The sequence below is a fragment of the Diabrotica virgifera genome, chromosome 1 (genome assembly GCF_917563875.1).
Source record: "Diabrotica virgifera virgifera chromosome 1, PGI_DIABVI_V3a".
NCBI lineage: Eukaryota > Metazoa > Arthropoda > Insecta > Coleoptera > Chrysomelidae > Diabrotica > Diabrotica virgifera.
Genome location: NC_065443.1, coordinates 89,310,229 through 89,332,344, shown reverse-complemented (window position 1 = coordinate 89,332,344; position 22,116 = coordinate 89,310,229). Strand labels below are relative to the sequence as shown.

Sequence of the window (22,116 nt, the reverse complement as noted above, 5' to 3'; positions counted from 1 at the left end):
TCTTTATTATATTACGAATACATGTGCCAAATATCTCGAAAAAATATTCATAATTACAGCCGCAATCTTGGAACGCGTTTTTGCTACCTGTTGATCGCTACTGTTTCCTCTTAATAAAAAGTTCTGGATGGTTTAAAACCTAAAATACAACCAACTTATATCAAATTTTATCAATTTTATACGAGTTATGTCAAAAAAGATAAATTTAGATCAAAAGTAAAGTACCTTTATAAATAGTTCAGAATATTTTAATTAGAAGGATGTAATTACATACTGAAACATAGTTTTTAATTCTAAATAACTTTTCATAATAGGAATTTTCGATATTGAGAAAAATAACGTATGTTACTATTGAGCGAAATACATATTTTTTTGACATACCTCGTATAAAATTGATAAAATTTGATATAAGATGGTTGTATTTTAGGTTTTAGACCATGTAAAACTTTTTATTAAGAATCACTTTTTTTCGTAAAATTATTAATAAAAGAGTTATCTAAATTGAAATAACTGAAAATAATGTTAGTTACCTATCCATAATTAATCAAAAACATTTTTTTTTTCAATTAGAAGGATGTAATTGCATATTAGAATTTAATTTTTATTCCAAACAACTTTTCATAATAGCAATTTTCAATATTGTGAAAAATAAAGCTACTTTACTCTTGAGTGAAATTCAAACTTTTTGACATACCTTGTATAATATTCAAAAAATTTGATATTTGATGGTTAAATCTTATGTTTTGGACCAAGCAGGGCTTTTTGTGAAGAATAACTTTTTTTCGTAAAATTAATAATAAAAAAGTTTTCCATATGGACACAACTTACAGGGACATACTGTATATTCGATTGACCCTTCGGTTGCCATTACAAAGTCTATAGGGTCGTCTGTGTATGCTCTGCGTGGGCAGTCCTGAACAATGTGACTGATCGTCTGTCTTGCAGCGCTGCAGCCACAAGAAGGCAAGGGAAGTTTACCCCATCTGTAGAGGGAGTCGGCGCATCTTCCACAGTTTGTTCGAATTCGAGGGTATTTAAGTCAAAGTTGGATTGCTGCAGCGCTTGAGCAGATTGTAGAGGGGGTAACCTGGATCGGAGACGGTTTCCAAGAATATCGGGGATGTCGTTGTGGACTAGAAGCTGGCGACTGTCCATTATTTTGTTATATTCTTTAACCAATGCATGTTCGCGGCGTAGGTTGGGTGGTGCTATATTACTAAGGGTAGGTAGCCACATTGTAGGGGTGGGCTTAATTGTGCCTGTTATCATACGCATAGCACAGTTTAGTTGGGTGTCGACCAGGTGGGTGTGCCTGCTATTTAGCCACACTGGTGCACCGTATTCTGCCACCGCACCGGATATATCAGGCCAAGAGCAGAGGATCTTAAAGTTGATGCTGTGGACCCCCATGTAGTGCCGCAGAGTTTCTGTAGTATATTGTTGCGTGCTTTCAATTTTGCTGCTGTTTTCGTCAGGTGTTCTCTGAATGTGAGCGTTCTGTCTGGAGTAACCCCAAGGTATTTCGGGTATTTATTGTGTTTCAACAGCTTGTTATTATAATACACTCGCAATTCTCTGTTTGCCAGCTTGTTATTGAGATGAAAAGCTGATACTTCAGTTTTTGTAGTACTTGGTTGGAGTCTTCATTTCTACCGTACTCAGATGATATAGTACTCAACAAGAACAAAAAAAGAACAGAAAAAGAACAAATGTTTACGAACTTTGAAGATGAAGCAAGAAAATTTGGGTTTTATATAAATAAAGCGAAAACAAAGTACATATATGGCAACGTGTGGTGAGATAATAGAACACAATAAATTCGTCACACATAAAACGGCAGAAAAGGATTACCAAATTGAAAAAGTCAGCCAATTCGAGTATTTGGGAGTAACAATGCCGAATAAAGGGGAAGAAGAAAAAGAAATGGAAAAGAGACTATTAAATGAAGTATAAAGCAATGGGCTCATTAAACATAATTCTTAAAGCTAAAAGTGTATGTAGGGCAGCAAAAATTCGAATATATGAAACAGTCATTCGACCAGTGGCAATGTATGCCTGTGAGACGTGGACTATGAATAAGACGGTTGAAATAAAAATCGAGATTTGGGAAAGGAAGGTGTTGTAGAAGATTTTTGGTGGTATTAGGACGGAGGAGGGAAACTGGTGAAGAAGAACAAATAAGTAGGCAATGGAGATGTATGGAAAACCTCTAATAGTACAAAAAGTCAAAGCACAGAGAGCCACTCAGGTAGCTAGGTCATATCACTCGAATGCCAGAGAAACTTTGTGTATAAAAGGTGCTTTTTGGAGGAGACGGGGGTAAAATAAAGATAGGAAGACACCGAAAGAGTGGTTACAAGCAGATAAAGGAGATTTAAATGGTATAGGAATGCAGAATTGGAGGGAGAGCTAACGACCGGAAGAGGTGGAAAAAATTAAGGAAGAAAAGAGACCAAGGGCTTCCATGGCCTGTAACGTTGTTATATAATATGTTATAGTCAAAGCCCGAATTTATAGTCAAAGCCCGATCGAGATCTGGGAAAGGAATGTGTTTCAGAAGATTTTTGGTGGTATTAGAACGAAGGAGGGAAACTGGCGAAAAAGAGAAAATAAAGAGGTAATGGAGATGTATGGAAAACCTCTAATTGTACAAAACGTCAAAGCATAGAGAGCCACTCAGGTAGCTAGGTCATATCAATCGAATGCCAGAGAAACTTTGTGTATAAAAGGTGCTTTTTGGAGGAGACGGCAGTAACCCTAACAACACAAAACATTCCAGGAATGTACTATCAAAGTTCTATTAATGTTTGAATGTACTGGACATTCAAGGAACATTCGGTGAATATCTGATTAAGTTATTCGTGGAATGTTACCACAAGATATTCTATGAACATACTACCAATGTCCTATATTTTAAGAGAGGCCATTTACTATTCAATTTGCATTCATTTTCAAATTTGCTGCGCGTGTATATGTATTTAGGCAATCCAAACCACGTGACTTCTGGTTCTGGTTGGCATGGCTTACAGGTTACAGAGGTTATGTTTGTAATATCATTTCATTTCATCATTTCACTGTTTATCGTCATATTTTGGATTCATTTGGATTTCGTTTGCTGTATTTTGTGAACTTTATAAACTTTACCACACTGCAAAGTGATTATTTAAGGAAATTATTATTGGAGACACCAGATGTTTGGAGAAAGGTAGGGCAAACAATTTTTATCAATGTTCATTTTTCTCTGATATTTATCAATATTGATGAATTTTGCAAGCAATAACATTATTTCTTTTATTGTTTTAGATATTTATTAAAGCTGAAAATAATTGGAGATTTAGATCCATATACAATTCAGTCAGAATTGGATTTTACCATAAAGTGCATTCCACCAAATTACTATTATAGATGAAAGCATACAAAAGCCTTCAGGCACATAAATATTTTACAGCTGGATTTGTTTTTAAAGTTGGAGTAAAGTTGGAAGTCACAAGCAACAACTTCGTAAGTACCTACAAGAATATTGAGGAAATCCAGCTCCTGGATACTACTGGGCAAACTAGAAGATTCAAGAGGACAAAGCCTTTTGAACTAGTTTAAGTGATAGTGAAAAGCAGAGCATAATGCTTGTGTGCATGTGTATGTTAGAATAGTGCGGTTAGAAAAGCAGAGCATAGTGCTTGTGTGCCTGTTAGATTAGATAAGGGACGCTATGGGTAAGCTCTTCATTTTAAGGAACAGTAGTAATTTAGGTTAAATTAAAATTGCTCATTGGTCAGAGTTATGACCAGATTGTAATTCTAATGAACAATTCAATACAATGAATCGTCATCGTAGTGATGATTATGGAAAAAAATATATGACAAGATTTTGTGCAATAAAAATGTTTATATTTATCAAGGATGTATTATTTGGTATGGCTACATATACAGTCGGAAAATTGAAAGAATACCCATGAATGAACATATAAAACACGCTGTATTTTCCTGTCACCGTGTCACAAAGAAAATTGTCCAGTGCAAGTAACAATAATTATTACATGTACTTGTGCTGACCAGTTTTTTGTGTGACACGGTGACAGGAAAATACAGCGTGTTTTATATGTTCGTTCATGGGTATTCTTTCATTTTTCCTATTGTACTTCTGGTATATCGTCGGTGATGTGACAATACCTCCTATCTGCTTTTTCATGAATTTTGTAGGAGATGAAAAACTTGTTTGGGCCACCTCGTGTTTTCATATATTTTTTGATTTGTTTTGTAGTAAATTCAACTATCTATTTACTACAAAACAAGTCAAAACTTACGTATGAAAACAGGAGGTGACCGTAAAAAATGGTTTTCGTGTCCTGCAAAACTCATGAAAAAACATATAGGAGGTATTGTCACATCACTGATGATATATTTCAGAGAATGTCTAAAAAATATATTTTGAATGTCCTAAGAACATTCATGGAATGTTTCAACAAGACATTCAGTCTAAACAATATACTGTGAATGTTCAAAAAACATTCGTAGACATTCATGGAATGTTCCAACAAGACATTCAAGGAATGTTTAAAATACTGACACAGCACTTTCCTGGGACTTTCCAGGGACGTTCGTGTGCTTCTGGGGACATTCCAGGAATGTTTTCAATGTCCTGTGTGTACCTTCTAGGAACATTCCTGGAATGTTTTGTGTTATTAGGGAAAATAAAAAGAGAAAGACACCGAAAAAGTGGTTAGAAGCAGATAAAGGAGATTTAAATGGTATAGGAGTGCAGAATTGGAGGGAAAGCTAACGACCAAAAGAGGTGGAAAAAATTAACGGAGAAAAGAGACTAAGGGCCTACGTGGCCTGTAACGCTGTTATATATGTTACGGTCAATGATGTAAATTGGATATTGACGTTAATGGCCGGGCATTGTCGTGAATGTCCATTTTCCTTGGTTATTAACGACAATGCCCGGCCATTAACAACAATAACCGTAGCTATTGGCCAATGTTGTAAAAACTTAACGTAGAATTCGATTTTTCATCAATAACCGGTCAATAACGACAGTGCCCAGAAGCAAATGGCCAATGTTGATAAATCGATGCCTCAGAAGATAATAATCGGTGTGAGTCAGTAAGTGTTTAAAATGAGATACTAAGATGTGTCTGAACGTAGTTGCAGAAATATAAGTAGTTATTAAAAACAAATAAAACGTCTTTATTTATCATAATATGGGTAACATATTCATAAATACAAACAAGGAAATAATAATATTTTTATATACAGTGTGGTGCAAATGAAAGGAATAAATTCGTTATTTCGTAAACCGGCGACTTGAAGAAAAAATTCCGAGACAGGTCGATTTTTATTTTTAAATTATGATATTTTGGCTTATATGGCGTACTATAGTGACGTCATCCATTTGGGTGTGATGAGATGACGTAATCGATGATTTTTTTTAAATAATAATAGGGGTCGTGTGCTACCTCATTTGAAAGGTTATTCAATTCTCTATTCAGTAACATAAACACTTATATAATTAATTATAAAGGGTGACAAAAAAAATTTAATTCAATTATTTAACAAAAAAAAAGAATGTATGTAATTTATTTAATTCAAAATACATTTTACTGCTGTCTTGAATCATAAAAAAATGTTTATTTCACAAATAAACAATGGTTTTACGCTTAAATTAATGTTTAAACTTCCAAGAGGCAGGTGGCTGGCGGGAGCTGGCTTGATCATTGAATTTAATCGATAAGCAATGTTTAATGGTGAAATAAACCTTTTTCTCTATTTTCGGGTAACAGTAAAATGTATTTTGAATTAAATAAATTACATCCATTCCTCTTTTTTTGTCAAATAATTTAATTCAAAAATTTATTTTGGACACACTGTATAAATAATTATGTAAATGTTTATATTACTGAATAGAGAATTGAATAACCTTTCAAATGAGCTAGCACACGACCCCTATTTCCATTTAAAAAATCATCGTTTACGTCATCACGACCAGATGGATGACGTCACTAGTATGACATATATGTCAAGATATCTTGATTTAAAAATAAAAATCGACCTATTTCGGGATTTTTCCTTAAAATCGCCGGTTTACGAAATGACGAATTTATTCCTTTCATTTGCACCAACGAAATACGGATGGAATGGCCCCGTCCCATTTAAACAGTGAAGCGAGATTGCGACCAACATACAAGAGAGAGGTCCTAGAGAGAGACAGAGAATACCAGGGAAAATTTGACAGGCAACTCAAAATTTCATTTCACTGGCGCACCAACGCTACTTGTCTTATTTAAAGATTTGAAACTGTGAATTTTTCGTTTGTTGGCAAGCATATACAAGGCATTAATAAATACTATTTTTACATATTTCATTTCTATATTTAATTTTTGCAGTAATTCTATATCTACTTATTTAGGTATTTTTGACTACTTTTTTTACTAATATTTATATATTAAACTATAATTTCATGTTATGGGTCAAAAAAGTATGGCCGGTTACAATAATTTAATTATATATTTCAGCATAATTCATTTAAAATATATTTACAGCTGCAAATATTGGTATTCTTAGCATTTTGATACTTTTTACAGTTTTTTTTGGTAGTTCTTCTTTAATTACTTTCTTATTTTGTCGTAACTTCCCAAAGCCCAAGAGAATATATCCATTCATTGTCATATTATACGTTCTTTTTATACGTACTATTTTTTCTACATTCTTTTTATACGCACTACTGTGTACTCTAAAGTGCATTTAAATCCTGTTTTATTACTTATTTTCATCTACTTCTACTTATTCTTATATTTCCTAGTTGTTTTCTTATATTTATTACCCATTTTCTATAGCTACCAAAAATTTAGTAGTTTCCGTCGAACTCTCTGTTCGGATGGTATATGGTATTTTACTTATATGCTAAAGATAAAGACAATTTTAGTATTCTTTTCTTTCATTGAGTTATTTTATTATTATTCTTTTTCTTTACTTATTCAAAATAGTAATTTAAACTGTACTTCATCTATTTGTGTTGAATTTCAAAAATTTTTGTTCGTAATGCTAATGCATGATATTTTACAAGCCTAAATAATCTTAAATCGGGGAAATAAACCTTATATTTTATTAATTTCAACACGAAAACAATACACAATATACACACATGAAGTAAACAATAGTAAAACTACACATAACCTATCTTTTATTCAAAATATCAATATTGACCGATTAAAGGCGGGCATTGTCGACATTGGCCGGGCAATGATAGAAATATGTTATCAAGAATTTAAAATTATCATCAATGTCCAGTTTCTATGGACAATAACGTTAATGGCCGGCCATTGTCGACAATGACCAATTCAACCGGCCATTGTCGTTATTGGCCGGCCATTAACGTTATTGGCCGGATTTACATCATTGTCCGTAACATATACACAGTTTCAAAAGTTCTGCATCACCTAAAATTATGCTAATTTTCATAGTTGATTTTTTCCTGAACAGATTAACGAATTCCGCTAATTTTTTTATGGTTTTGAACTTATACCGAGTGGAAGAAAAAATACGTTTTTCTAATGTTAACTTTGAGACACCCTGTGGGGAGGACGAAGTGCAAATGTGAGTATACATCGGAATTGTATTGTAGTCTTATGGCGCGTCCGCATTGGTAAATTTTTCATGCGTATTGAACTAATGGTTCGTCGCAAGAATTTGCGACGCAAATTTTTACCAGTGAGGACGCGGTGCTCAAATCATTTGATCTTCGCTCGAAAACGATAACCGATGGAGCGTGTGCGTTGTGTGCATCGAAAATTCTTGCGTCCGAATTATGCGACGAACACGTCCACACTAGCACAATTTACTTCTAGCACGCAAATATTTGCGACGACCAGCTGGTAGATACGCACGAAAATTTACAAAGGCGGATGCGGCATGATGTTTTGTGAATTTTTTTTTATTTCTCTAATATCTTTAGAAACAAAGAAATTAGATGGTTTTATTCTTTAACATGACGTGTTTTAACTAAAACAATACTCAATTAATAATAAAAAATAACAGTTAATAAACATTTAAAACAGAAAGGCACATAACGTTAACAATTTCGGTCGACACCTTAAGGCCCCGTTCTGAAGACAGGTGCTTAACTCGGATGACCAAGGGGGTAAATTTTGACCCCAAGGTATGTTTTTGTTCAATAAATTTAAAAATATGTTCAATTTTAAACTCATTATTTTTTTATTTGGGTTTAATATATATTTAATATTTATAAGATACCCCCAAAATTTGGTAAAAAAAATATTCGCTTTATTTTACGAAAAAAAAAATATTTTCTGAATTTGGGGTCAAAGATAAACTCCCTTGGCCTTCCATGTTCCGATGATATATTAAGTACCTAAATACCGTCTATTGCGTGGAATTGTTTGTAGGAAAACCTTCCAATCTTGAAAAAAAATTGGTTGTTAAGCCTGTGGTGACGTAAATTAGTGTATATTTTAAAATTTCCTTAATTCTGTGTTCAGAATGATGACTTCTATTTTTGTTCAGTTGTACTTAAAATATGTTTTACTAATGTCTATTTATCATTTATTGATACAGTACTAACATTAACATTACGAATGCATTATTTTATTTCTTAAAACAACTTAATTTTTTTGTCAATTGTCATTTTTGACTGGGGTCATTTTTTACCCCTGTTGGTCATCCGTGTAACAAAAAAAGGTTGGTCATCCGAACGTTAACGAGCGTTTTGATAACCCGCGATTACTACTACATACATTTTAGTTCAGACCGTTCATATGCTAACGCGCGTTTTGAATGGTCTCAACTAAAATGTATGTATGTATCGCGGGTCATTAAAATGCGCGTTAAGCGCCTATCATGAGAACGGGGCATAAGAGTTTAGTGAGAGTTTAGTTCAACCAAGTGAGAGATATGCACAGCGCAACATAAGAGAGACGAGATTGTTTAATAGAGGCTCTGTAATATTTTGTAGTGGAATTTCCTTGAGAGTAAGTAGGGATTTGGTGTCTACGTGGAGGCTCTTTAAAGAGCGAGAGGTACATTGCACAAAAAATTTTCTGTGAACAATTTGTTCCTTTTGAACTATATAGGAAATCATTTCATCTTAGTGGTATAATAAGATATGGCCTCCTTACGTATCGCATGTCGTAATTTAGAACAGATATTAAAGGGTACAACCGTCTAGCTTCATTGTTATTAAAGATATCAGAGAAATTTAAAAAATATAATGTTGAACAAAATATGAGACTATACCACAGTTTCGATGTATACCAACCTTTCTACATTTTCCTTCCTACAGGGTGTCTCAAACTTTTGTTTCAGTTAAAATACATATTAAAGAATAAAACCGTCTATTTTTTTTGTTACTAAAGATATCAGGGATATTCAAAAAAATGTTCACAAAACATAAGACTACATTACGATTTCGATGCTAACTCACACTTTACCTTATCCTCCCTACAGACTGTCTTAAACTTAACATTGTACAGGTATTTAATTTTACAAACTTTTGTTTTTTTTTCAAGAAAATATAACTTAATATAAAAATATACTTATAAAATATAAATTAATTAAATATTAATTTATTTATAAATAAATTATTAATTAAATTAATAAACTGACTTATAAACAAATATCACTTACTTTTCCAAAAATATTCTTTTTGGCAAAATAATAAATCGATATCCGTGCAATGCAGTATTCAAGCAAAACTGCTTTGCTTCTCTTTTAAACCTTGATAAATTAGACGTCATCGCGTCTCTCTCTTTATTAACTTCAGTTAAATAGTTCAATTTGAGTTTTATTCAATTACTGGTATATGTTTATTTATTTCCAGTAAAATTTCCTGTTTGTTTCTTGGTTATTGATTTTGTTTAGTCCAGGAAGTAGTTGATGTACTGTAAAGTTGTAAACAAGTAGTTCATGTTGACGAAATGGAAAAGTAGCTCAGGAAAAAACTTCAAAAATGGTTCAAAGTCAAAGTTATAAAAATTAACTTAATACAGAGTAGTTTAAGAAGATACAGCGTGTCCAATTAAGTCGGCATCATATGGGAAACTTTTTTATTCTTAGTTTTATGAAAAATAGTTATTCTTTATAAAAAGTTCTGCATGTTCTAAAACCTAAAGTACAACCATCACTTTTCAATTTTCTTAAGCCGTATACGAGGTATGTCAAAAAATATGAATTTTACTCAAGAGTAAAGTAGCTTTATTTTTCACAATATTGAAAATTGTTTTAATGAAAAGTTGTTTGGAATTAAGAACTATATTTTAATATGCAATTTCATCCTTCTAATTGAAAAAAAATTGAATTTTTTATGGATAACCGAAAATATTTTCAGTTGTTTAAATTATGATAACTCTTTTATTATTAATTTTACGAAAAAAATGTATAATTAATAAAAAGTTCCGTGAATACAAGTATCTAATATCAAATGTGATCAATTTTATACGAGGTATGTCAAATAATATGAAAATCGATCAAGAATAAAGTACCTTTATAGTTCAGAATATTTCAATAAGAAGGATGTAATTACATATTGGAAAATGATTTTTAGTGCTATACAACTTTACATAATCACAATTTTCAATATCGTGAAAAATAACGGTATTTTATTTAAGTATTCTTAAGCGAATTCATATTTTTTTATATACCTTGTATAAAATTGACAAAATTTGATATAACATGGTTGTATTATCGGTTTTAGACCATGCAGAACATTTTATATAGAATAACTGTTTTTCGTAAAATTAATAATAAAAGAGTTATCATAATTAAAATAACTGAAAATAATGTTGGTTATCCATAATTAAAAAACAAATTCAAATTTTTTTTCAATTAGACGGATTAAATTGCATATTAAAATATAGTTCTTAATTTCAAACAACTTTTCATTATAACAATTTTCAATATTGTGAAAAATAAAGCTACTTTACTCTTGACTAAAATTCATATTTTTTGACATACCTCGTATACGGCTTTAAAAAATTGATAACTGATGGTTGTATTTTAAGTTTTAGACCATGCACAACTTTTTATAAAGAATAACTTTTTTTCATAAAACTAAGAATAAAATAGTTTCCCTTATGATGCCGACTTAATTGGACACGCTGTATAAGATAGATGATATATAAGAATTAAAATCAATGGGAAAAACCCAATAGTTGGCTGTATACCATAGTTTAAAAAACTCATACAGAAGTAAAAACTTCAACTTGTATTCTGGTATAAAATCGTTTATAAAAAAAGTATCTAAAAAGTCATTCGAATGGATTGCAAAACGTTTTCGTTCTAATTCCTAGTTCTAGTACCTAGAATGAAGTATTTCTACGTTAGAGTAAAACAAAAAGGTTAAAATTGTGACTGTTTGAAAGAAAAACATGTGGGAATACTTACATTCTGCTGAGTAGTTTGAAACTAGCACACTATTCAAAGTGGTAACCCCATAATATATGGTTTAAATATCTTATTTTAGAAAAACATGGTGACTACAAGTCGATGTTATTAGATATAATAGAACACATGCTCAAAGGGCAACATGGTTCCCTGCTCGAAAATGTTAGGTACTTGCCAGTTCAATGGGCACAGACCAACTGAGAAATTAGGAAATGGACATTCAATATGACAAGAGTGACATGACATGAAAAGATAAAGCCAATGTTTGGTTAAAGCTTAAAAAGTGTAGTTTGGTTTTGGATTTGTAGAAAAATGTAATAAAAGTTGTTACTAAATATCTGAAAATGCAATTTAAATTATTTATAGTATATTATTCAACGAGCATGTAATGATGGCTATTACTCACGATGATGAAGTTTGCGACACGAGCCGTAGGCGAGTGTCGTAATTCATCAGAGTGAGTAATAGCCATTACATGCGAGTAGAATACTATACTTTTTCTACGACTTTTTTTTATTTTAATTAGTAAAAAATTTAATTATCAACTACTCGAGATTTAAATTATAATAATTTACAAAAATACCTAAATGCTATTTACCCCTAGTACGTGGCTGAGTAATTGGTTGCCTACTATTACTAAATTCTTATTTATTGTAAAAATACAACTAGAAATAGTCAATATAAGTTCTATTCGTTTCCGAAAAATTATAAGCTTAAATTTGTACCTACTGTCAGTGAATCTAATAAATAGGAAATGGCTGTTGTCGGTGGACGTATTTCATATAATATACAGGGTGTAACAAAAATACAGGTCATAAATTTAATCGCGTATTCTGGGACCAAAAATAGTTCGATTGAACCTAACTTACCTTAGTACAAATATGCACACAAAAAAAGTTACAGTCCTTTGAAGTTACAAAATGAAAATCGATTTTTTCCAATATATCGAAAACTATTAGAGATTTTTTATTAAAAATGGACATGTGGTATTGTTATGGCAGTAGTATTTTAAGAAAAAATTATAATGAAATTTGGACACCCCATAAAAATTTTATGGGGGTTTGGTTCTTTTAAAGCCCCCCAAACTTTTGTGTACGTTTCAATTTAATTATTATTGTAGCGTCATTAATTAAACATAAGTTTTTAAAAACTTTTTTGTCTCTTAGTACTTTTTCCAAAAGTCAGTTTTTATCGAGATATTTGAATATTTGTCAAACCCACCACATATTTGTATATGGTAAAGTGTGGTATATGGAGACCTGGTAATAATATGAAAATTTATTTAAGATTTACATTTTTAGGTATATTTTGAACCATATTAAAAAAAGAAGCCAGATCTCGATAAAAGATTCTTTATCAAAAAAATACAAAGAGGCAAAAAAGTTTTAAAAACACTGTGTTTAACTAATGGTACCGCAGTAATAGTTTAATTGGAACGTACACAAACATTTGGGGGGTTTAAAGGAACAAAACCCTCATAAAATTTTTATGTAAACATATTAAAAAAGAAGCCGCAACTCGATAAAAACTGCTTTATTGAAAAAATACTAAGGGGCAAAAAAGTTTTAAAAATATTTAATTCAACTAATGGCACCAGAATAATAATTTATTTGAAACGGACACAAAAGTTAGGGGGTTTAAGGGAACAAAACCCCCATAAAATTTTTATGGGGTGCACAAATTTCACTATAATTTTTCTTTAAGATGTGCGTGCCATAAGAATGCCACATGTCCATTTTCAACAAAAAATCTCTAATAGTTTTCGATATATTCAAAAAAATCGATTTTCATTTTGTAACTTCAAAGGGCTGTAACTTTTTTTGTGTGCATATTTGTACTAAGGTAAGTTAGGTTCATTCGAACTATTTTTGGTCCCAGAATATGTGGTTTAATTTATGACCTGTATTTTTGTTACACCCTGTATAGTTATAATGAACCTATATTTACATTTAACTATATATAATATAATAATATAACTATGGGCGATTCCACGAACATACGCCTGTTTTGGATTACTTCTACAACGAATATTTTACTGTGCAACAAAGAAGTACGAAAGTAAATGGCGCTAATAATTATTCCAATAAACAAAAATGTAATTCGCAATTTACTTTCATTCTTCTTATTTTGCACAGTAAAATATTCGTTGTCGAAGTAATCCAAAACAGGCGTATGTTCGTGGAATAGGGTATATACATAATATGTTACAACATATTTAACACAATATAACTTGAAAAACAAAATATTAGTTATAAATTCCTATTAACATGAACAAAATGCGCTAATGTCACTGTCACTAAATTAAATGATAAACGTCAAAATTTTTAGTAAACAAGATACAAGAATAAAAAACCGCTAAACGCCGTAAAAATGAGTGGCGCATACAATATTCCAGCTACAAAAGATCTGATATGAAAATTACGTGGCGCGAAAATGTATTTTCATTTTGATGCAAAACAAAATTCTAGTTTTATTTTAAAAGATTTTTCCATAATATTTGCTAAATTTGAAGTAAACGCGCCACAAAAGAGTTTCAAAATTCAAACTGTATCAAATTTACTCTTTTGTGGCGCGTTTACTTCAAATTTAGCAAATATTATGGAAAAATCTTTTAAAATAAAACTAGAATTTTGTTTTGCATCAAAATGAAAATACATTTTCGTGCCACATAATTTTCATATCAGATCTTTTGTAGCTGGAATATTGTATGCGCCACTCATTTTTACGGCGTTTAGCGGTTTTTTATTCTTGTATCAGGAGTTTTTCAAGTTATATACAAATTAAATGTATGAAGTTGAATGCAATTTTTCTCGATTACACGTCAAGCTTTATAAATGGTCACCTTTGTCGCATTATCTCCCAAATGATCTAATGACCATCGAATGTATACTAGATTTTTTTTCTAGTCGAAATAGAATAAATAAAAATATTGGGATGACCGGTAAATGAACTCAGATTATCCGTTACAGATCAAATTTAGCGTCGTAACCACTACAACTACATAAACCATTTCGGGAATAATAGTTAATTGGATTATACATTTCTAACTTAAGACTTCTAAACGGCTTAACCGATTTTGATCACTAAACATGAGTTTGAAACGTATTGACAAGTAGTATCTGATGCATCTGAGTTCAAGTATGAAAACTAAAGTTGTTACAGAAATTATTGAGCTTGAACTGTTTTTCCCCATAGGAAATAGATTTGATCATACTTATGAAGCGTATAACTTAAAATTTCTAATTTTCCCGGATATGAGGTAAACAACGTTAGATTAGCCTACAGTCCTTCTACAAACGCTCAGTTATTGGCGCAATTCGTAGGTTGAAATTTTGAGTAATTGTCGAAAAACCAAAATTTTCAAAGTTTAGTTTTTCAATTTTTTGGCTATACTGAGCCGTGTGTACGTCTGAGCTTGATCGCTTAGGCAACGTTTGAAAACCCTATTGATGTGGTTTATTTGCGATTTTCCTGTCTCTCCTTGAACCTAAGATATATACGCCCAAAAAATTTGCCATTTTGTATCTACCTAGCCCTATAGCTGGCTTACGGGTAGTCAGAAGTCAAAAATTACACCGGTTCTGAATCGGCCCTCACACCCTCTTGAAACACAGAAAAAAAATCAGATCGGTGTAACTTTTCCACATACATACATACATACATACATACATACATACATACATACATACATACATATATACATATCCACAAACATTTTCCCCTTTTTAAATAAAAATTGAGTTCTAATTCTGAGCTCGCTAACTTTTAAACGGTATAACCGATTTTCAAAATTAAACATGCGTTGGAAAGGTCATGATCTATGCTATCAGAAGCCGCAAAGGCCGAACTTAAGTTTTTGAAATTTTTGGGAGTTTTGGGGACGAGAGTTTTGGGGACCCTAAATAGAAAAGCCGTAAAATCCACAGCCTTGGACCAAAATGAAGAAGTAATATATGGATCTAGGAGTCTTTTCCTAAACTTTAAGATGGGATTTGGCTCAATTTTCAATTCAGTCAGGTTTAGAAAATCGAAAATTTCGTGTATATAATATATAGTGTCGCATGTAGGGGTTGTGCGCCACTGGCGAGAACTGTCGTTCTCTGGTAATTTTCAAAATTAGATGTGCGTTGGAAAGGTAATGATCAGTACTAGCAGAAGCCGCAAAGGTCGAACTAATATTTTTGAAATTTTTGGTAGTTTTGAGAACGAGAACCTTGGTCGCAATCTCTCCCAAATGATCTAGAACTTACGACACCAGTGATAAGACAATCCGAGTTCATATCCCAGCCATCCTAATAATTATGTAATTATGGCCGGCAAATGAACTCGGATTGCCCAATCAAACTAGCATCGTAACCACTACAAGTACATAAACCATGATTGATTAATAACATTGATTTTTTCGATATAAACTAAATTTCGATAACCAATAAATCGAAAACTATTAATTTTATCAAAAAAATATAAAACATTTTTTGCTTACAATTAATGTTTTTACCAACATTTGCGGTCAAAATATAATAAAAAATTTCCACCCTCGAGACGGGTTGGCAACCACCCCATGGTAAAAGCGTCTTTCGGAATCATACAGATTTTGATCCTTAGACTCTCCACTACTTATTCTCAAATTTTCAAGCAAATCGATCCATTCTGTAAAAATTGCGAAGTGAAAAGTTTCAGTTCCTCGACTAATTATACTTTTGGAGCTCTATAACTTCTGAACGGCTGAACCGATGTTGATCACTAAATATGAGTTTAAAACGTATTGACAAGTAGTATCTGATGCATCCAAGATCAAGTATGATAACTGAACGTATTACAGGAATTATTGAGCTTGAAAAACGGTTTTTCCCATAAGAAATAGATTTGATTATACTTATGAAGCCTATAACTAAAAAATTCGAATTTTCCCAGATATGAGATATACACCGTTAGACGCGTCCTGAGTCCTCCTACAAACGCTCAGTTATTGGCGCAATTCGTAGGTTGAAATTTTGAGTAATTGTCGAAAAACCAAAATTTTCAACGTTTAATTTTTCAGTTTTTCGGCTATGGTGAGCAGTGTGTATCTCTCAGGTTGATCGCTTAAGCACCGTTTGAAATCTTAACTCATCCCTATTAATTTGGTGTATTTGCGGTTTTCCTGTCTCTCCTTGAACCTAAGATATATACGCCCAAAAAATATGCTATTTTGTATCTATCTAGTCCTCTAGCTGGCTTACCGGTAGTCAGAAGTCAAAAATTAGACCGGTTCTGAATCGGCCCTCACACCCTCTTGAAACACAGAAAAAAAAAATTCAGATCGGTGTAACTTTTCCACACACATACATACATACATACATACATACATACATACATACATACATATCCACAAACATTTTCCCTTTTTTAAATAAAAATTGAGTCATACTTCTGAGCTCGATAACTTTTGAATGGTATAACCGATTTTCAAAATTAAACATGCGTTGGAAAGGTAATGATCTGTGCTATCAGAAACCGCAAAGGTCGGGCTTAAGTTTTTGAAATTTTTGGGAGTTTTGGGGACGAGAACGAAAAACAGACTCTAAATGGGAAGGGCCGTAAAATCCACACCCTTGGACCAAAATGGAGATATGACATATGGATGGACGAGTCTTTTCCTATTCTTTAAGATGGGATGTGGCCCAATTTTCAATGCAGTCAGGTTTAGAAAATCGAAAATTTCGTGTATATATAGTGTCGCTTGTAGGGGTGTTGTGCGCCACTGGTGAGAACCGCCGTTCTCTGTGGATGAACGTAGAAAATATACTGACATTGTTACAGTAAAAATTCCTTTAAAAATTTTTGGAAGTTAATTATTGGTATAAATTAAATTATTGTATTAAATAAACAAGTTTAAGTAATTTTATTTGCAGTTTATATACGATTATTATTAAAAGTGGCATGCGCCACTTGAATATATCTTCAGCCCGTGAGTAATGACCCGTGAGTAACTTCAGCCCGTGAGTAATGAATTATTACTCACGGGCAGGGCCGGATTAAGGCACGGGCCAACTGGGCCGCGGCCCAGGGCGGCAAAATTTTGGGGCGGCGGATTTGAGAAAAAAAAAGTGTAATTATTTTTGATTGATTATAAAGCTTTATTATCGATTATCAAGACCAGTGAACCTGAGCATTAAATATTAAAAAACTATTTTATTGTTTATTATTTATTTATAACGCGACACTCTGCGCGGTGTAATGTGTCGCAGTACACTACGCTACGCCACTCTATCCAAGTGAGTCGAAGGGGCGAGGCGGCAGTCTGTATCGTACGCTACGCACGGGAAATTTAGTTGTGGGATCGTAGTAGTTGCTAGCATTGGCTGATGGCAGGCGTCTTGTCGCCTTGCCGCTTCCCTCCCCCCACCAACTCCATCACCGCCACGCGCCATTGTCATTCGGTTGTCTGGTCTCAACTCCACGTACTGCAGTCTGTCTAACTGTTTAGGTTTAACGTTTTTGTAATTTGTTTTGAGCGGAGTAACATTTTGAAATTGTAACTTGTGAGGTAAGAAATATTTATTTGTTTATAGTAATGGTAATGTAAGTTAATATAGACCGCGCTGTAGCGGTCGCAATTTTTGACCGATTTTCTTCAAATTCGGCACACGCACACACTTTCCTTTTTGCAATATCTCGGCTAAGTTATTTAGCCAAAAGAATCCCATAACATTTACCCCCTTTTTGGGGGGGTTTTACCCCAAAATTTTGGTTTTTGGGGCCCGTATGGGAAAAATTCTTCTTTATGTTTTAAATTCGTGTAGAGCATATTTTTCTGAAAATGTTAAGGCAAATTTCGATTTTCTAGCTAATTCCGTTCTCTATAAGGAAAAATGTAATTCGGCATGTTGCCATACGTATAGGTTTCACAATGAGTTGAATAAGTAATGGAAGGAAATTCGCTTCCCTCATTTTTTCGCTTCATTTTTCCTGTCGTATCGTACTACAGTTTTGAATTATACAGATATTCTTTTTTTTACAGTCAGACCTTTACTTCCGATGTCATTGATGCTATAACAAGCAGCTGTACCAATGGATGGACGCAAACGGCTCAGTGGGTGGCAATACAAAAAAGTAGCCGAAGAGAAGAAAAAAAAATTGACAGAAGTTGTAAATAAAACTGCGAAGCTTGATACATTTTTTACAAGAAGTAACCTACCAGTGCCACCAGAACCAGTGCTTTTAGAAAGTGTCAAAGAATTTTGTGAAGTAGAACTAGAAGTATGTTCCATATTAACGCCTTCAGCTTCAACAGCTTCAGCATCAGTGCCTTCAGCTTTAACATCAACCCCTCCAGCTTCAGCATCAGCCCCTTCAGCTTCAACATCAACCCCTTTAGCTTCAGCATCAGCCCCTCCGGTTTCAACATCAACCCCTTCAGCTTCAGCATCAACCCCTTCAGCTTCACCCTCAACCCCTTCAGCATCAGCACCTTCAGCTTCGTCATGTGTTGATACTGACAAGATCAAACCAGCTATATCCGAATTAACTTTTGTTGTTGACGAGATTGAAGATCAATTAACAGTCTCTGAACCTGACTCTTCTGTCCATTTGAAACCAAATTATGATCCTGCTTTATGGATAGTGAATGAAGAGACGCGGGAATATTTTGTTAAAAATGGATGGAATCAAAATAAAGATTGCGATTTTAAAAAATCTGAAAGGCAATATCCAGACAGGAAAAGAGTGTTGGCTAAATGGCTATTCGACAGAAAACTTGCAAATGGCGAAATTGTAAATAGAGATTTCTTGATTTACTCACCAAGTTTAGGCTCTTTGTTCTGTGGTCCATGCAAATTGTTTAGTTCGACCTCTACTCAGTTTACTGAAAATGGGTTCAGTGATTGGAAACATGCATCAGCGAGAATAAAAGAGCATGAAAACTCGCACGTTCACTACAATAGTGTAATAGTATACAAACAAAGAGCAGAAGCAGCCGGGAGGATCGATAAGCTTCTACAAAACCAAGTGGAAGAAGAAATAAGGTATTGGAAGGCAGTTCTCCAGAGAGTGGTGGCCGTAATAAAAAAACTTGCCTCGCGTGGTCTTGCCTTTAGGGGGACTGACGAAAAATTTGGTTCTTTTTCAAATGGCAACTATATGATGTGCTTGGAGCTGATTGCCGAATTTGATCCATTTTTGAAAGCACACATTGAAAAATATGGGAAAGCGGGTAAAGGCAAACAGTCATACCTATCATCAACCATTTGTGAAGAACTCATCGAAATAATGGCAAAAACCGTTATTGATACAATTTTGAATGATGCTAAGAAAAGCAAGTACTATTCTATAATAGTAGATTCCACCCCTGATGTAACACACATTGATCAATTGTCTTTCATATTAAGGTATGTGAATGAATTGGGAATCCCTGAAGAACATTTTGTTGAATTTATGAAAAATCAAGGTCATACAGGTGAAGAACTAGTGAACTCAGTGCTTTCTTTCCTACAGTCGAAAGGATTGGACATACAAAACTGTAGGGGACAGTCCTATGACAACGCGTCAAATATGTCAGGAATGTACTCGGGGTTGCAGGCAAGACTTAAAGAAAAGAATCCCTTGATATTTTATGTGCCTTGTTCAGCGCATTCACTAAATTTAGTGGGATCAAGCGCAGCAGAATGCTGTTCTCTTGCAAAACATTTCTTTGATCTCTTGCAAGGATTGTACAATTTTTTCTCGTCTTCTACGCACAGGTGGAATCTTCTTCTGTCAAATTTCACGGCCACAGGAAAGGACAAGAACACGTCGTTGAAGTCTCTCAGTGTTACAAGATGGTCTGCAAGGGAAGAAGCTTGCAAAAGCCTTAATAAAGACTACAAACCCATGGTCAAGACGCTGATAGACATGACTTCAAGCAATCATGAAAACAAACAGACACAATCCAAAGCCAAAGGGTTGTTGCGAAAACTAATGTCTCTAGAAACATGTTTCATGGCAGCCCTTTGGGGAGATGTACTTCAAAAATTTAATTCAGTCAGTGAAAAGATCCAGGCTGAAAATATGACCGTGGACAGCGTTGTAATCCTGTACAACTCACTCACAGAGTATGTGATGAACATGAAAGACATGTTTACCCACTATAAGAAAGAGGGCGAAAAAAAACTGCAAATTGCGCAAGGTGAAATGAGACAGAACGATGAGCCAGAACTTCCACAAGAGACGCAGCCGCAGGTGCAGCAAGATTTTGATCGCCCAAAAAGAAAGGCGAAAAGAAAGAGGTTCTTTGATGAATCTTCAGAAGAAGATGAAGAAAGAACTTATGATGAGGATGATGACATTAGGGGAAATTGTCTTCAACAAAGTTATGACATCATCGTGGAAACACTTCAGTTTCAGTTAGACAAAAGGATCTCTGTGTACACAGACTTCGTTGCAAAGTTTTCATTTCTAACAAAATTAAAGACTCTAACTACCGAAGAAATTACTGCTAACGCGACGTCTTTGCAGAAAATCTATATTGAAGACATTGAAGAGTCAGAGTTTATATGCGAGTGCATCCATCTGAAAGGACTTCTGATCCGAGGAAACTACAAAGAAGCCGAAAAAGACTTTTCACTATCAAACTTGTACAGATTTTTGATAGAAAAAAATCTACAGGACTTGTTTCCCAACGTGGCTATTGGTTTGAAAATGTTTTTGACAACTCCTGCTACAAACTGTTCTGCTGAGAGATCGTTTTCGACCTTGAAAAGAGTAAAAAACTATCTGCGTTCAACAGTGACTCAAGAACGACTCGTCAGCCTGGCTGTTTTAGCCATAGAACATGAACTGACAACAAAACTCGATTTCAGTGCAGTTGTTGATGATTTTTCCAATGCACGTGCAAGAAAGAAGAAGTTTTAAGTTATATTTACTTTAACAAAGCTAATTTAGTGAGTAAGTTATTTGTTTGGATATGTGATTTGTATGCTCTGAACAGTTATATTTCGATGTTGTATAATTTGTTATTATCCTATATTCAATACAGAAATTATCATTTATTTTGCAGTCTTACTCTGTACACCTTTTACTAATTTTAGCCCCTTCCTAACTGTCCTGTTTTTGCCCATAAATCGACAGCAATGACCGATTATGGCTCAAAGCCTGCGGGCACATTCACAGGTGAGCCGTCGCCGAGTAACGAAGCCGAATTTTCACTTCACTCCAAATCAATCATTCTCAGCCAAAATAGTCATAAAACTATAAAAGAATTGTTGAGTTTGGGAATTACGAGCTGCATGATGTTTCACAAAATAATATCAACAACGATTTTATTTACTATTATTGTAATCTTAAGTAATGGAATATCACGGTTGTAGAAAATGGTTTCGTAATTAACGGAGTTTTGTCAAATAGTTTATTTTAATTAATAAAACGCAATTTTAGGACATAGTTTCTTGTTTTCATCATGAGAGGTACTAAAACCATTACAATATCAAGAGACAGTTGAGCGCTGGAAAATGTCCCAAAATGCGTTATTTTGCCTCTAAATTTCAATTTTTTTCGGGGGGGGGCCCCGGACCCCCCCCCGGTGTTGCACCCCCGCTAGGGCGGCAGGCAGACCTCTGGCCCATGGGCGGCAAAAGTGTTAATCCGGCCCTGCTCACGGGTACAGTAATGGGTACTATTATCTATGAAAACATAACGAATAATGAGCATGTTATTAAACGGTTGTAGAAAAAATATTATAATCTATTGTAAAGTCTCAATTAGC

General features: G+C 33.6%; 1 protein-coding gene across 1 annotated transcript in view; it reads right to left on the bottom strand.

Moving 5' to 3' along the window:
• Window positions 1–20,248, bottom strand: part of LOC114325891 (sodium channel protein Nach-like) — a 69,465-nt gene extending 49,217 nt beyond the window's left edge. The window contains exons 1-3 of the mRNA XM_050660324.1: window positions 20,245–20,248; window positions 18,577–18,906; window positions 9,642–9,771 (exon numbers count right to left, since the gene is read on the bottom strand). Of these exons, the coding sequence (XP_050516281.1) occupies window positions 9,642–9,771; window positions 18,577–18,906; window positions 20,245–20,248 (464 nt within the window). The remainder of the gene's footprint in view (window positions 1–9,641; window positions 9,772–18,576; window positions 18,907–20,244) is intronic.
• Between the last annotated feature and the right edge of the window lie 1,868 nt (window positions 20,249–22,116).